The sequence below is a fragment of the Numida meleagris genome, chromosome 10, assembly GCF_002078875.1.
Source record: "Numida meleagris isolate 19003 breed g44 Domestic line chromosome 10, NumMel1.0, whole genome shotgun sequence".
NCBI lineage: Eukaryota > Metazoa > Chordata > Aves > Galliformes > Numididae > Numida > Numida meleagris.
This window is the reverse complement of record NC_034418.1, coordinates 2,135,707-2,152,153: the sequence shown is the minus strand read 5'-3', so window position 1 is coordinate 2,152,153 and position 16,447 is coordinate 2,135,707. Positions and strand designations below refer to the sequence as shown.

General features: G+C 48.4%; 2 protein-coding genes across 3 annotated transcripts; one reads left to right on the top strand and one right to left on the bottom strand.

Annotated features, from left to right (window-relative positions):
- On the bottom strand, positions 666-6,857 carry NUDT21 (nudix hydrolase 21). The gene is made up of 7 exons (XM_021407975.1): positions 6,653-6,857; positions 4,803-5,003; positions 3,513-3,576; positions 2,776-2,865; positions 2,223-2,298; positions 1,736-1,850; positions 666-945 (listed from the first exon to the last, which is right to left on the bottom strand). Exons 1-7 carry the CDS (start codon positions 6,766-6,768, stop codon positions 924-926), a joined length of 684 nt encoding a protein of 227 aa, XP_021263650.1. The 5' UTR covers positions 6,769-6,857; the 3' UTR covers positions 666-923.
- OGFOD1 (2-oxoglutarate and iron dependent oxygenase domain containing 1) lies at positions 6,998-15,965 on the top strand. Of its 2 annotated transcripts, XM_021407973.1 has the most exons (13): positions 7,000-7,180; positions 7,255-7,400; positions 7,844-7,890; positions 7,957-8,057; positions 8,761-8,877; positions 9,314-9,405; positions 11,333-11,461; positions 11,832-11,945; positions 12,572-12,651; positions 12,781-13,076; positions 13,911-14,033; positions 14,706-14,764; positions 15,254-15,965. In XM_021407973.1, the coding sequence occupies exons 1-13, from the start codon at positions 7,027-7,029 to the stop codon at positions 15,413-15,415; spliced, it is 1,620 nt and encodes a 539-aa protein (XP_021263648.1). In that variant the 5' UTR covers positions 7,000-7,026; the 3' UTR covers positions 15,416-15,965. The 2 variants fall into 2 exon arrangements, with proteins under 2 accessions (XP_021263649.1, XP_021263648.1); XM_021407974.1 differs by lacking the exons at positions 14,706-14,764; positions 15,254-15,965 and having other exon boundaries at positions 6,998-7,180; positions 13,332-14,027.

Genomic DNA, 16,447 nt, shown 5'->3' with positions numbered 1-16,447 from the left:
CCGCACCGCCCCGCGTGGGGCCGGGCCGGGCCGCGCTGAGTCACCGCGCGGGCCTCCGCCAGCGGGAGCCGGCAGCGAGCGGCACGGGCTGCGCTCCTTCAGCACCGAGAAGAGCTGCGGGGAGCGCGCACGGCTCTGCAGCCCTGACGGGAGCTGTGGGGGGTGGGCGGCCTCTGTTCCCGGGTAACAGCGAGAGAACCGAGGAGCCGGCCTCACAGTGAGGGTCAGCTTGGCTACCTGGAAGAATTCTCCCCAAGAGCGGCGCGGCACTGGCACCGCTGCCCAGGGAGGGGGGAGTCCCCATGCCTGGAGCTGCTACCACCCATACCACACGGTATTGGTAAAACACTTAGCATGACCCACGTTCAGTCCTGTAGCTACATTAAGTAAACACATCTACAATCAGTGACGTTGGAAAAGTCCTCTGAGATCATCTAGCCCAACCGTGCACCTGCCACCAACGCTGCCCACGTCCCTCAGTGCCACATCCCCACAGTTCTCCAGCAGCTCCAGGGACAGGGACTGCAGCACCTCCCTGAGCGACTCGGATCCTCCTCTTGCTTTCAAATCTTTTGTGTATTTCTGAAGGAAACAAGAAGTTTAGAAGTTCTACTTTCAAACTAGAAGGCAACTAAAGGAGAAATAAAATCCACAAAAAAGACCAGTCGGTTCCATTTTGTTTAATGTTGTACAAAAAAAAATTGGTGAGTATTACAATGAAAAGTGATTAAATCACCGATACCGCATTGCCATCCCGCTACCTAAACAGTTGAGATTCATTTCTCTATTCATACAATAGAAACTTAGTGGCCTTCAGGAAAAGAACAAAAAAGAAATCCTTGAGTCACACATTCTTTTTTCTACATCATAAAGCTGTGCTCACAGAGACGGCTTCTTCTATCAGACTCCAGGTATATGGGAACTCAGTTGTAAATAAAGTTGAACCTAAAATTAGAAGGGTTATACCAAGTTAGAGAATTCTATTCAGTTTATTTAACTGACATTTTGGAATGTGAACAAGCAAACATTTTGTTTTTATTCCCGATAAGCCTCCACCTGACACAGCAAATGTGATTTTTTTTTTTTTAAGACAGATTTAGTGTAACAAGCAGCAGTATTTTTAAACAGCTAACACTAGACTAGCATTGCACATCAGTCTCTTAAGGCTGCAAAAGAAACAACAGCCAACATTTCATCTCTTAAGAAACCTCCATTTCTGATGAACATGCCGGTGAGATTTATGTGACCCACCGGCAACTCTTACAGCATTTCTGATATCAGAGCCAACCTTATGCACTCTAAGGGTAATAGACATGTTTAACTGAAGAGCCAGTTCTTGTCATCCGTGTTTCACTGCAAACATAAGAGCACTGCATACATATTCCCATGGAAAAAGTAAGCATCCATCTCCCTGATGTCCTTCCTTTGGATGCATCAGTTGCACTGCTACCCAAGTGGAATCTGGCTGCATAACAGCCAATGTTTTACAGGCACTCAGGAGAACTCATCTGCTGCCTTTAGGCAGAGCAGAGTGAAGGGAACTGTTCACACCATCTGAGGAGTCCTCATGTCCCTCAGCTCTTCACCTGACATGATGCATCCATCACATCTTGTCTGAGACGGACTCTAAGCTCTCTGGGACAGCTGCATGACCGTCACAGTTTGTTTAAGCAGCCCCTAGCCTTGTCTTAGTGCCCAGGCTCCCAGAACCACAGTACAAGCAAACACAGTATACCTGCTCAAAAGCTGAGGAAGGCTGGAAATAATGGGTCCGTATCCTGGTGCATTGTCATAGAGCTCAAACAACGGTGCAGCTACCAGCTTGTAATTTTTGGGGACTGCAAACAAAGCTACCAATAAATACAAGTTGGTTAGTATTAAATGAAAAATATCACCAAGCATTCAGCCAAGGTACTCCCAGCAGACCTCAAAGCAACATCACTACAAGTAGCACTACACTACTAGAGTAGGTTTATTCCTTTCAAACTTAATTGCAGGGCTGTGCACATGATGCAGGAGCAGGAATGGGAGCTTACTAAGAACCTGTGTTCAAACAACCACCCAGCTTCAAAATCGGTATCAACATTTATTTTTTTAATAATTAACCATAAGCAAATAAACTACAAGAATATGAAAACAAACTTGCAATCACATTTCCTTGCATGAAATACAGGCATTTGTAGTTTTGTAAATAAAATCCTCTGCTGCAAAGAAACACTTACCCTTTTCTTGAAGCTGGACTAAAAAAAGCTTCTTGTGCTCTTTTGGTTTAGTAATATGAGCCGGGATATAGGGATACTGGAAGTAAAAATATGAACAGAGCTTTGAAAATGCTGTAGGTACTAGCGCTCATTATCAGTTAAATCAACCTGGGAAGACAGACATGCATAAGAGCAAACTGAGCAAGTGTTCTCAGCATTTAGAAATAGAGGGGACTATTCATAGGGCATGTGTTACATATGCACCAGCGCTTAAGTTTCCATCGTGGCTAAAACAGGAATTTAAACAGTGTGCCATGCTCAGCACAGGGCAGGGAACTATTACATACAGTGGTTTCTCATCCATCAGGACAGGCGTAAGTATGCAGAGGGAGTTTCCAGAAGAAAAACTTTGTAGTTTGTCCTCAGCCACAGAAAGAAGACTAAATAGGTTAAGAAAAAAACCAAAAAACTAATGGCTCATGCAGCAGGGGCTCCAAAAGCTCAGCTGACTCCTTGGAGGCTTTTGGAAGAACAAGCTGTATTTAAGAAAATGAAAGTCAACGTAAGTACTCACCTGTGGAGGTTCAAAGTTTGGTCTCCACCAGTTACCAATGCAGTCATCAATCACCCAGTCCTGCTGGACACCATCCTGACGGCCCAGTATCTACCAAAAACAGCTACAGTCAAAACTCTAAATACTCCAAGCAAAACTGTAGAAATGATGTAGTTCAGAGCTATTCTGGAATAATTTTTTTAACGTTCGTTTGGTTTTATAAAGTGGCTTTTTTTTTTTTTTTTTTCATAAAATCCTCACCTGACAGGACAAGGACACGAGAAAATATTTTGAATTCCACGCCACATTCAGCCGAACTGAATGCTATAAGACCAATGGGAAGAACGAAATGCAGTGTGACACTACCTGGCAGCATTCATTTTGATGAAGTTATTAAGTGTGTTGAGAAAACTGGTTCAAAAACAAGTCCTCATCCTCACGTTGTGCACAGCAACACATCCTACTGTGCATCTCAACACTTGCTTGCCTGAAGCCAGCCAAACGTAAAATTGCACACGAACGCAGGACTTGGGGGGAAGATGGACCACTGGGTCACACTCTCATGAGGAGGATAAATGAGAACTTACTGTTTTACTTTAGTTGTTAGCAACCTGAGGACATTTTACAGTCAAACACAAAAGCATCAAAATGAAGAGTGATGAGGAGACTACTGCAGTTCTTTGGCTATTCTACTAACTCTAGCATAATTCAACATTCCACAACATTCCAGTATTGCAACGTAACAAAAGAAAACAGACCTCTGTCATTAAGCGTTTGAGCCCCTCTACCTCATCTTCTCCTGGATTGAGTTCACCACCAGGTCTGTTAAAATAATCAATGATTAAAGCTAGAGTTATGCTTTACAATATTCACAGACTTTCACAGGTAAGTTTGGACAGGTTTCCAGGCACAGAGCTACAAATTCACTCAAGGCTCTTGCATCTGAAGTTCCAAATCTAACTTTGCCAAATCTGAAGACAGTAGGGTAGCTTTCACCAAGACCATCTCAAATGCCTGCTATGTGTCCCTTAAAAAAACAAAACAAAGCAGAACAAACCAATAATAATAAATAACTTCAGTAGTACAAAGCATAACAGTATACATATGACTGGGACACTTGAAAGGTAAAGTCTTAACAATAATATAAAAGCACTGAAGTTGAAGAAGGGTTTGCAAACACCAGCTGTAATTGTTCTAATCTCAAAAGCAGCACTTACTGAAATGTAAAGGAAGCATAAAATACAAGTGGGGAACCATCCTGCATTTAACACAAGGTTGATGAAAAAACTGATGGTACATTTTTGCCACAATTGTTTGCAAAGGTTTCAGAGCCTTGCCTATTTAGTCCACATACGTGCCCCAAATCAGGAGGTCAAGAAAGAATCTGGGTATAAAGATATTTTTTCCCCCCACCTAAGACCAAACACTGCAAATGTTAAAAACATACAACCAAGAACACAAGGAGAATAACTTGTCTCAAGTCTAACCATTTTAAAATAAGGAAACAACCACCACCACCACTATAATCATATGTCCAAAACTAAAACTTCATCGAATTGTGATAATACTAGACTAATTGAAGCACTTTCCTCACAAATTCAGATGCCTGTCCTTCTTGTTGTACCCAGCCTACCTAGCAGTTTGTAAATTGATACCATTTTGCACTTACTGCATTTGTGCTTCACCATTTTTGCAGCCACAGCAAAAGTGTATTTAAGCACAACAGTTTCCACAACCTAAGACCAAACTCTGACTACTGGCAGGGTTTTCAACAGGAATCTATCAGGGCGATGCACTGCAACAAAGATTTCCAGCAGGTTTAAAACCAAACTCCCCAGTACTCATGAGCAGAGTCAGATAAATACATTTGAGAGGAAAATTTCATCATTTTAAAAACAGTTCTCACAAACTATGCTCTTGGAACAAATGAATCCCATTAAAAACATCTAGCAAAGCTGGCAACATTTTACTTTCTGATATGCGCATTCAGAGAGCTCTGTGATTTTCTGGTTGGACTAAGAAGGTGCTTTCAAGAAGCAGACACTTACAGCTTGAAGAAAGTCGTACCCAGCTGCAGTAACAAGACGTGGGGCAGCCGGTGCTCGTGCACTATCAGAACCCCTTCCACCGTTCGCCTCATGCCGATTTTGTCAAACTCTTCTCTCATGCGTTGGAACCGAGCAGCCACTGAACTGTCTTTCTCATAAAGGGGTTCCTTTGTGCCAAATGTGTAATTGGTGAGAGGATACCTATAAAGGAAAATTTTAAAAGTTACTAAATAACAAGAAAGCTAGATTTAAATCTCTAGCACACAGCGTTCACTCTGTGGCTGAGCCTTCCATCTTCAAGGGAGCAGTAACTCGCTCACCGCGATGGACTACAAGTTCTGGGTTACACGCTGCACTGCGCACCCATGCCACACCAAGGTCTGCATGATGATACACGAGGGCAGGAAGTCATGCTGGCGGGACACACTGCCATGGTGCCAATTCAGAAGTAGGCAAAAACACCCTAAAGCACATGCAGCAAGTGCTACTCTGCCGCCACCTGCTTTGACTCCACAGCATGGAGAAAAGGGAGAGAAAGCTCCACTGGGAAGGGAGGAGACTGTGCAGGACAGCTTTTGTTTCTGCAGGAGCAATGAAGAGCCTGAGAACCAGGTTATTACAAGGAAATGCTGAGTGTCTACATGCAGAGCTGATAGGCTAGTGCAGGAATTGCTTGGAGATCCCCCTGTTGGCTCAGGTGCAGGACCTCCACCTCCAGAACCAAGGCAGCGTGCACACAAGGGATTTCTCCAGGCAACAGGAATGGAGTGGAGAGAGAAAAAATTGTGAAAAAAGGAAACCTTAAGAAAGAAATCAGGCAGTCCTAGAGGGCACACAGGGCAACAGGCAAATACAAGTAACAAACACCTGATATCACAAGTCACTTCCTTGTCAGAGCCCATCCCCACATCCACAAGAGAGCCAAAACGAGTTTCCTAACTGCAGTACTGTGCTGCTGGCTACACATAGGGTGCTCAAAGCCAGCAGGAGCCTGTTCCTCTTGCTGTATGGACAGGGGAGGCCTGCAGGTAGCTCACAGAGAAGCACCCGTGAGTCCCAACTCTGCCGCTGCTCAGTAAATTTGGTGCTTTGGGGTCACACCCTCGAGTCAGGTGCACCACTGACCTATGGAGTCAGAGAGTGGTTCAAGTGGGACCTTAAAGAGCATCTAGTTGCAGCCCAGCTGCAGTGTGCCAGCTTTCTCTCATCCCTTTAAGCCTTCACTGAGAGCAGCCCTGCAGAGAAGGACTTGGGGTTCTGGTAGATGAAAACTGGGGAGCCAGCAATGTGCACTCACAGCCCAGAAGGCCAGTGGTATCCTGGGCTGCATCAACAGAGGAGTGACATCAGGGTGAGGGAGGGGATTGTCCCCTTCTACTCTGCTCTCATGAGACCCCATCTGGAGTGCTGCATCCACGTCTGGGGCCCCCAGCACAATAAGGATGTGGAGCTGTTGGAGCGGGTCCAGAGGGAGAGTGATTTTTTACACATGCAGACAATGATAAAACAAGGGGTAGCAATTTAAAACTAAAAAAGGGGCAATTCTTTACTCAGAGGGCGGTGTGGCGCCGGCACTGCTACCCAGAGCTGTGGGTGCCCCATCCCTGGAGGTGCCCGAGGCCACGGATGAGGCCCTGGGCAGCCTGAGCTGGGGCGGGGGGGGCAGCCAGCCCACGACAGGAGGTGGGGCTGGAGGGCTGTGAAGCCCTTCCCAACACAACCGTTCTGGGCTATCTACGCGTCGCGAACCCCACCCCTCCCCGCAAGCTGCGACCACCGCGCAGTGCTTCAGGCGGTGCCTCCCGGCCCCCTCTGCCGGCCGCAGCCCCACCGCCCGCCGCGGCCCTCACAGGTTGATGGTCCTCTCCAGCGTCAGAGGCTTGGTCTGCTGGATGTACTTGTTCCCGAACTGGTTCACCCCGCGGGGCCAGCCGGTCTGCGAGCGGTTGGGCGGTACCACGGACATGGCGGGAGGCAGCGGGAACGCTATCCGCCATGCAACTCCCGGCGGGCCGCGCTGCCTCCGCTCTGCCGGAAGCACCCGCCTCCCACTTCCGGCGGCGCCCACCATCGAGACGCGCCGACCCGTCCCCTAGCAGCGTCCCGCCTGACCAACCGCGGGGCTCTGTGTGCCTCGCCCCGCCCTCCTCCTGCTCTCCGATTGGCTCAGCGGGGGCCTCCCGCAGGGGCCGCTGGGAGCCGTAGTCCAGTGGGGAGCGGGAGCATGGGAGCGAAGCGGCGCGGCACGGCGGGCGGCCGTGGCGGGGAGAAGCGCGGGCGGCGGGAGGTTGCCGCCGAGCTCTGTGCCGCCCTTGGGGACGCGGCGCTGCGGGAGCGGGCGGCAGCGGCTTGGGCCGGCGGGGAGCCGCTCCGACACGGTACGGGCCCCCGAGCCTCGCGGTTCTCAGCCCGGTTCTGCGCCGCTCGCTGACCGCCGGCTTTGTCCTCGCAGAGGCCGTGGCGGTGGAGCAGGCCCCGTTCCGTCATGGCGTGCTGCGCGGCCTCCTGGCCAGCCCGGCCTTCGCGGCGGCTTTGGGTGACGAACTGCTGTGCCTGGGCTTCCGAGAGCGGCGGAACGACCTGCTGTCCCTGCGGCAGGTGGGCCGGGCTGGGCTGGGAGCGGGGCTGAGCTCGGAGCGGGGCTGAGCTCCATAGAGCTACAGAATCATCACAAGCGGGAAAAAAACCTCTCAGATTGTCACCTCCGACCCCAGCCCACCCCCGCCATGCCCACTGCCCACGTCCCTCAGAGCTACATCCCCACGGTTCTTGGACACCCCCCGGGCACGGTGACTCCTCCACTTGCCCGGGCAGCTGTGCCAGTGCCTCACCGCTCCATCAGAGCAGAAATGTTCCCACTACCCAGCGTGGCCCTCCCCTGGCACAGCGTGAGGCCATCACTGTCGCCCTATTGCTGTCACCTGGCAGCAGAGGCAGACTCCCCCTCACCACCACCTCATGTCAGGGTTTGCAGAGAGCCGTGAGGTCTCCCTCACCGCCTCCCTCACTGTTTTTCTCCATCTCTCCCCACGCCACCACAGTCCGAGGAGCTGGGGGCCAGACCAGAGCCCCATGTCAGCGCGCTGAGGTAAGGCCGCGGGGTCCGTGGGGCAGTGTGCCCTTGGCCCACCTCACCCTGTGCTTCGCTCCCCAGGCGGGCGCTGAGCGGGGCCCTGCGAGCATGGCTGGAGGCTGTCACCCGCATCGAGTTGGAGCCCTCCATCGACATCTCCTGCGCCAAGTACGAGAGCACCGGTCAGTCCGCCCGCTGGCCTCCCGGCTTCACGCAGCACCACCTGAACCCGAAGTCTGAGAGTGGTGTCTCAGCGTTCCCTGAGCTTTGGAGCTCGGGGCCATGCCCGCTGCCCTTTGAGGCTGTGCCATGCACCTGCTGGGGCACAACCTGTCCTTAATGCCCCCTGACTCTTCCCTGCCAGAAAAGCTGTTGCTGTGGTCATGCTGCTGGCAGCTGCAGCAGAGCCCAGGGCTGTTGTGACCCCTGCCCTGTGGGGTGCTCAGCCCGGGCTATCTCACCCCTTGCATGCACGTTGCCATGGCAGGCAGGGAATGCTTGTACTGTTTTTAAGTCTTCTGCACAACCAACTGTTGCTCTGTACTCAGGGATTTCCCTTCCCTCTGTTGCAGCACAAACGTCGCACAGGGCAGCTGTGTATCACAGAATGGACCTTGGTTAATCCAGGAATGTCCACTGTACCCAATGACAGCTGCTGGGGTGGGTGACGGGAATTGTAACTCCACATCTTCACAGTGGGCTAATTAAGTGAAATCCCACAGAAATTAACCTTGCTGTGTTAGTACTGCGCTTCCCAAGAACTGCGCTTCTACCTTTCAGCATGTTCTTTCTTGTACTCTCACAGAGAGAAAGCTGGGTAGCAACCACTGAAATTAATCATACATATACTTAGAAAAGCTTTTAGCAAAATGCGTGTGCTTGCAGATGTACTGCTGTGCCATGACGATGAGCTGGAAGGTCGGAGAATTGCTTTCATCCTGTACCTCGTGCCACCCTGGGAGAAAGGCGATGGGGGGACACTGGACCTGTTTAGCACAGATGGTAAGAGCTCGGCTTCGGGTGGCTGAATGAGATGAATCTTGTGCACACCTTGCAGCAATTCTATAAAGAGTATTTTTTTAGTTCAGGGAAGCTGATGTATAGATAAAATTTGCGCCTTGCAGAGGCGTTGTAAGTCTTTGCAGACAAGGCCAGTGGGTGACAGCAGGGGAAAAGGAGAGAGCAGTGAAGAGGGGAATCCTTTTTTTCCAAGAAGGCAGGATAGAAGTGATGCCAGTAACTGTGCTTGGGACTTAAAAGTGACAGAGATAAGTTCCCTTTCCAGCAACAGAAGTCCACTGATTGCTCATCAAGCCCTGAGCTCCATCCCTTACACTGAAGTGTCCTACCAGTCAGTGTCATGAAGTCAGAGAGAACCGTCAGCTGCTAGTGAGTTCCAGTTCAAATCTAAACCGGAGTATGTTTTCTTCTTCCTCAGAACACTTTCAGCCACAACAAATCATCAAGTCATTGATGCCTTCGTGGAACACGCTGGTTTTCTTTGAAGTGTCTCCAGTCTCTTTCCACCAGGCAAGGAGCTGCCTTTTTCTTTCCAGTTTTTGATTCTTGTCGTTGTGGCTGTTTGTTCTGTGTGTTATTACAGCGCTGATGGGGTGGAGAAAAGGGGAAGGGAGAAGCATGGGCAGTCAGAATAGATACTCATGCTAAGTGCTGTGCATTAAAAGCTAGTGACTTTAGGGAGAACAGGAGCTGGCAAAGCCAACTTTAAACTTTAGTCAGCCTAGCTCCATCATCTTGGGGAAAAATAATCCATTTCTATTTTTTGTTGTTACACTGGCAACCCACTGTGTTTTGTTTGCTTACTTGTTTTAAACTAGATCACATTTTTCATGCAGATGCCATTAATTTGCTCCAGGAGTGCTCCTCAGCACATCACCTTGCCAACAGGGGGCTGTGCAGATGTGGCCATGCCACCACAGATGTAGTCCAGAACCCTACGGTAGAAAAGCTGGTATGCTTAAGTAGCACTCTGTGGCATTTACCAGGAAGATGGCTGGAAACAGAATGAATTATCTGTGGAACAGCATGATAAAAATGCCTGGCTGAAATCTGAAGCTCCTGTGTACTTGAGAATACCACGGACTGTACAAACAGTGCCAAAGAAAAGAAGGCTGGAAGGGAAGAGCAGTGAGTGCAGTGATGTAGGTCAGGCTATAAGCTAGCTTGCTTAGTGTTTTGCTTTTCTGTTATTGATGTCTTACGACTAATTAACATAAACAGTGTTTTGTCACTGCCCTAGTTGTTTTCAGGTAGTGATTTAATCTTAACAGAAAAATCCACATTAGCCTTGTGACAGTCTCACACTGACACTGGTAATGCGGGCAAGAAACGCAGCTAGCTTAACTGGGGCTGCTGTGAAACAAACTATCCAGATCATGCCCTAAGAACTGCAGCTGGGGCCTATGTCAGACCAATGCAAAGCCTCCATGGCGCGTGCCAGCTGCAAATCCCTGTCCGACGCTGGACGAGGAGCGTTCAGTCATTACTTCTTAGCACATCTTCAGGTGTTGGCCTTCGTGGTGTACGTGTCTTCAGCAGATCCCAGATAAAGCTTTGGACGTTTGCTGAGGATGTATGCACATCCAGGAGCTCCCAGTGACAGGCATTTCTCTCGTTTCCATTTCCCAAGTGATTTAGGATACTGCAGCCATTCCCAGTAGCCTAGAACACCTCAGAGTCATGCAAGGAGTGAGCTGCTACATGCACTTCAAAACTTAACAACGGTTGGTGGCTAGCAACCAGTTATAAGGGGATGTCTCTCTCTTCACCCTACCATTACAGTACAACACCCTGCAATCTGAAATAGTTCAGGGTAGCCCAATTTATGTCAGTGCACAATTTAATGAAATATTTTAACACTGTGGATTTCCACAGACCAGGATAAATGCCAGGATAAAAGATGAGCTCTTTGTCTGAGAGGCAGAATGTATCCAGAGCCAAAGGCATCAGACAGCTGCCCTTCCCTGTGGCTTGTATTGCAGCACTTTTCAAAAAGTAGAAGACAAAAATCAGACCAGTGTAGCCTGCTTTGGCCTACATGCTCATAATGTTTTCTGCATTTCCAGATTAACCTGTGCCAGCTAATTTTTGCAACCTGTGCTTCCCAGTTCTTCAACAGAACCAGTGGTAGAAAATTGAATGTTATTTCTATGACAAAACGACTCAATCTTTGCTCAAGCCTGTCAGAGGCAGGAAGCGGATTTTGCTGGGAGCATAGAATAAAAGGTCAGACTGGGATTTTGGAGATCTGCAAGGGACTTGAGCATCAACATTTGTTTTAGCCCTCTCTCAATGAACATAGAATAATCCAGCTTCTTGTAGCTCTTGGCTGCCTCCCCTCTGCAAGCAGTAGGTTCTCATAAGGGATGAGTCTGTGTAGCTGATTACAGCTACTCCTTGCATGTTAGGTGTAAAATGCTGCTCAATGTTGTTCCAGGTGTCAGAGATTCTGTCAGAGGAGAAGTGCCGCTTGTCAGTGAGTGGCTGGTTTCATGGCCCACCAATAGAGCGACCTGCACGCTACGTCGAAGCTCCCTTGCCCAGGAGCCCACACATCCCTTATGATGTGAGTAGCCAGCCTCTGCTGAACTGCATCTCCATTTCTTTCATGTCCCTCAATTACCTGCTTGGGATACGTCAGTGGTTGGGGATGCTTTAATCTTTAGCTTATCCAATTCTCCTTTTTGATTCCTGTCCATAAATTTGTAGCTAGTTTCCCTCTTATATATCTTTTTTTTTTTTTTTAGTCTGTCCACTGTGCATGACAACAGTAGTGCAGAGAGGGCAGCAAGTGCTCTCGGTGCAATTAAAAAAAAAAAAAAAGAAATGAATGGAGTGTGGGAGTGGAATCTAGCCCTGTGGGCAGCTGGGAAAGAGGAACTGGGGAATTGTTTTCACTTTTGCAAATTCAGTGTTCAAATCCATTTCCTTTCCAGCATGAAATCTTGTATGAGTGGGTCAATCTAGTTTATTTGGAGATGGACTCCCAAGCTCAAATCCAGGAGGAATTTGAGGAGCGATCAGAAATTCTCCTGAAGGATTTTCTTAAGGTGAGCCCTGCACTTCCATCCAGTGCGGTCGCAGGGCTTGTAGTGTCTTCGTGTGGCCTCCCAAAGTCCCTTCCAGCCTCACCCATTCTTTGTTTCTGCGGATGGGTCACCACTGCCTGCCTGTACACTGCTGTGCAGGGATACATCAAAACCCATAAGCTTTGCTTCATCATTCTCGTTTCCTGTTGGAAGCAAAGCAGAAGGATGGAAACACATCGTCCTTCCTGTGATGACCAGAGTGTCCTTACGTGTCCCCTAAGCTCTCACAGCTTAGGGGAACTCAACCTGTATGTGAAACAAATGACTCACAGTGATTTTTGGCTTACTTGAATGGCTGTTTCTCAGGGCTGATTTACCCCTGGTTTACTGAGCATCCATATCTCAGTGAAATTGCATTCTTACTCAGCCAACAATCAAGTAGCAATTCATACCTATAAGGTCACTGGCATTAAAAATTCAGTGCCTACCCAGACTATGCCCTTCTATTCACCAGTCCTTAGGAGACAGGCAAGTTAAAGAAAATGTTGAGAGTGCCTTACACGAGAGTGCAGGATGGCTGCTTGCAGTGCACCGCGGGAGACCTGGGGGCTAAGTGTTAATGTTTCGGCACTATCTTTCTCTCCTAGAAAGAGAAATTTCTACTTCTGTGTGAAGCTTTGGAGAACAAAGACATCCAGTGGAGCAGTCGGGGGCCTCCCAATAAAAGGTAGGAAATGACACTCCTGTTCCATTGATCACACCAAGCAGGAACTGCCACGAGGCTGCACTGACCAGTGCTGTCCCCACAAATGTGGTTCTTGTCAGTTCTCTGCTGCTGCTATCTGCTGTCTTTCAGACTCTATGAGACAGCAGAGGAAGACAGCCTCCCTGACATCCTGAAGAACTTCCTGCAGTTCTTACGCTCAGAGGCCCTGTTTTTACTGCTTTCCAACTTCACTGGCCTAAAGCTGCACTTCTTGGCCCCCTCCGATGAGGACGAGGATGTTGGGGAAGGAAGAGCATCAGACAGTGCTGGGCACAGCAGTTCAAAAAGTGAGGAGGAAGAGACTGAACAGCATGCTGATAGCAGTACCCGTCAGCCAGACCAGCCTGACAACATCTCTGAGGCACAAGACAGTGAGACACAGAATGGTAAGTAGGGCAGCAGCAATGTGAAAGGACTTGAGCAGGATCCTGGCGTTAAGGTTGTTGGCAGCAGACCCAGAGATTTTCATGGAACTAGGATTTCATCTTGTACTGCAGTGAGCACAAGGTACAAGCATATCAGTTTTCTTGAAAATGCTCATCTTCCAAGTTATTAGACATTAGAAGAAAAGGTAATTTAAAACCCAAGTCTTGCTGAAAATTATTTTGTACAAAGACTTTGTTTTTCTTTTATTTCCACAGCTAGTCATTTTGCCTCTCCTCTTGCCATACTTCCTGAGTAATTTTAAACTCACATATGAGGAGGTCATAGTTTGAGGCTGCATGGATTGAAAACTGATCGGAGCCATGAGAAAATGAAGACATTCTCAAATTCTGATGTACCTGCATGAGAGTTCAGAGCACTGCTTTTTCTCCCTGAAGCACCGGGTAGTTTGTGTGCTTTCAGAGCAGACAGGTTGCAGGCTTTTGAAGGTTAGAGCTCTACTGTAAATCCCAAAGGAGGGGGAACAAAATAAAAGGAAGAACTGGCTGGATCAAAGCACATTGCCTCTGGAGCTCTCAGAAAGCAAATCTTGCATCTGTCCATCTCCCGCCCCACACTGTTCAAAGAACATGATTTAGAGCCCCTTCTAGAAAAGAAGTTAACACAAGATCTGTTTGACTTGTTCTTCCTTCTGCTGGGGCCAGCAAGGACAGCTTCACAGTGGTGTGAACAGCACGGGGGCTTCCCCCACACGTGGCTCGAGCTTAGCGGGAGTCAGCTACTGCACATCCTCATGGTTTTCCCTGGCTGCTGAGATAATCTGCTCCCTTCTGTAGGTTCAAGTACCCCGACGTGTGCAGGAGAGCTGCGGCGCTGGACCACCGGGCACTATACTCTAGTCCACGACAATCAAGCAACCGAATTTGCTCTCGACCTGCTCTTCTACTGTGGCTGTGAAGGTAAGCACACAAGAGAAAGATTTCATCCTCATCTTCACTCCTGTGGTCCTTACACAAAGATTTGGGATTGTGGCCTTGCCTGAGCGTTGTGTTGCAGCCAGGAGGTGGCGTGTGGTTTACCTGGGGCAGAGGGAAAGGATGGGGCCCCAGTGTCTTTGTTCTGCTGGGTGGTGGCTTTGGGCACGGTGGAAAGGCAGGTGGCCAAAATTCCTGCTGAAAGCGTTCCATTTTGCCTCCTTTCTCATCAAAACCATCACTGCCCCCAGTTCACAAAGCCTAGAGTTTCTTGAAGTTACGTTAGGCGTGTCTAGGCATTTTAGGTTGATTGCTAGTTAGATAATGGCAAAAACAAAAATATAAACACAAACATGTTTGACTAGATGAGCCGAGAACTCATAGCTGAAACCACCTGGCACGTGATTGTAATTATACTGGAAGTTTGCTATCTGCTAAGGCAAAACTGGGGGGAGCAGAAAGCCAAGCTACCTTAAATGGCCTGTCTGTGGTAAAAGGCAAACCTGGTACATTCCCTTCAAGTCAATTCTGAATGTAAAGGGAAAAAGACAGACCAGCAGGAGGTGAACTGGGGATAGTGCTGCATCTCAAACAGGAGGGCTGTATGGAATCTGGACAGTGTTCAACTTTCTAAGAATCTCTCTTTCCTCTTTTAAGACTGGGATCCAGAGTATGGTGGCTTTACTTCCTACATTGCTAAAGGTGAAGATGAAGAGGTAAGGAGCTTGGCTGCTAACTGCAAATTAGATAAAAGTTAATTGTTTAGGGTGGAGAGACATGATTACACTTTGTCATAATGCTAACGCAATCTCAAGATGAAGGTGTTGCACTGGAGCCTTGTGCCTACCCTCAAGCTTCCTGCCTGACTGTAGCTCCTGGGGGCACAGCTCTGCATTCGGCTCCAAGAGGTGAGCGATCACTGACCCCAGTGGGCACAAGGCTGTAGCAGAGATCACACTTTTCCAAGGAAAGGTGTCACATCCAGTTGAGCACTAACAAGGCTGCTGAACAGTCACACCATTAAGAAGTCCAGAATCTCTTCAAACGAACCTTGCCATCTAAGAAATCAGGTTATTAGATATCTATCTCACTTGCTATTAGCAGCCCTTTCTTCTCACTAGTTTTTAAGCTGTTTTTCTTCCTAAGAATGTTACAAAGGACGTGTTTTTGAAACTAACTTTCTCCCTTACTCTCATCTCTTCTAGCTGTTGACCGTGAATCCGGAGGACAACTGCTTGGCCCTGGTGTACAGAGACAAAGAAACTATGAAGTTTGTGAAATACATCAATCATCGCAGCCTGGCACGCCTGAAAAAGCACCCGAGCAGAAGAGGATTTTGGGATTTTTCATTTGTCTATTATGAGTGATGGCGCAGTGACCATTGCCACACAGAAAATAGCAGTGGTGGCTTTGGGCAGGGTTCTGTCCAAGAGCTCAGCTGGGCCTGCCTGGGCCCAGGCCAACCTTCCTGATGCTGACTTGATCACGCTGTATGTGAACTGTACCCTACTTGGGGAGCCCAGGTGACTTTTTTTACTGACTGTAAATGGAAATCATGTCTCCTCCTGACTTGGCTGTAACATGCACTCTTAGCTGCTTTTATTAGTACACAGAGGGTGCCGTCCCCATGCAATTGACAGCTGCTGTGTCGGCTTCCCTGCTGTTCTCCTGTGGAAATGAGATGTGTGGGATGAGTCTCTCATCTGGCAGGGTGAAATTTACAAGCGTGCATGGCCCCAAGCTAACGAGTGTTTTGTTTTGTTGTTTTTGTTTTTGTTTTTTAAAAAAAGAGGTCAGTTAACTGCTTCAAACTGTAGTTGAGCAAGTTCTGTTACAAAATACCCAGGATATTTTCTGGAATTGAACTGTGTTCACCTTTTGTAGTGGCAGAAATAAAGGAGCTGCCCAGGGAAATAAGAGGTTTTTCCAGCTGTACAGCTCTGTGGAATAGCGAAGGAAGAAAGTGAGGCTATAAAGCTGCTGGCACTGGCAGCCTGGCCTTGGCACTGAAACAGGAGCAGGACTTCATTATGCTAAATGCAGTGCAGACAGACCCAGATGGAGCCCCTGCTGCTGTGAGTTTACAAGTTAAGCAGCAGATGAAAGAAGAGACCTGCTCCTATGTTCTTCTCTGCCTGTGCATATACTTGAACAGCTCCATGCTTCAGATCTGAAAGTGCTCTGGCTGCAGTCTCAGACCAGGAGAGGTTGGGCTGGTAGCAGGAACTACCAGCTTGCCAACTCACCTCTTTTGGCTCATCGGCCACAGCAGGAGGATTGCCAGCAGCACGTCCTCTTGTCGAATTCTAGCTTTGCCCTGCAGTCTACTAGGCTCCAGTGTGGTTTCTGTCACTGGAAATAGGATGCTCAGATCTTTCCAGGTAGCAGGTATCAAAGGA

What these genes read in the sequence shown, in the direction of transcription:
- OGFOD1 (XM_021407973.1), top strand. Translation starts at nt 7,027, where the DNA reads ATGGGAGCGAAGCGGCGCGGCACGGCGGGCGGCCGTGGCGGGGAGAAG. An exon ending in CCCCATGTCAGCGCGCTGAG is followed by an intron (nt 7,891 to 7,956) that starts GTAAGGCCGCGG and finishes TTCGCTCCCCAG; the next exon opens with GCGGGCGCTGAGCGGGGCCC. An exon ending in GGACCTGTTTAGCACAGATG is followed by an intron (nt 8,878 to 9,313) that starts GTAAGAGCTCGG and finishes CTTCTTCCTCAG; the next exon opens with AACACTTTCAGCCACAACAA.
- NUDT21 (XM_021407975.1), bottom strand. Translation starts at nt 6,768, where the DNA reads ATGTCCGTGGTACCGCCCAACCGCTCGCAGACCGGCTGGCCCCGCGGG. An exon ending in GGTACGACTTTCTTCAAGCT is followed by an intron (nt 3,577 to 4,802) that starts GTAAGTGTCTGC and finishes TTATTTTAACAG; the next exon opens with ACCTGGTGGTGAACTCAATC. An exon ending in CAAACTTTGAACCTCCACAG is followed by an intron (nt 2,299 to 2,775) that starts GTGAGTACTTAC and finishes TTTTACTTCCAG; the next exon opens with TATCCCTATATCCCGGCTCA.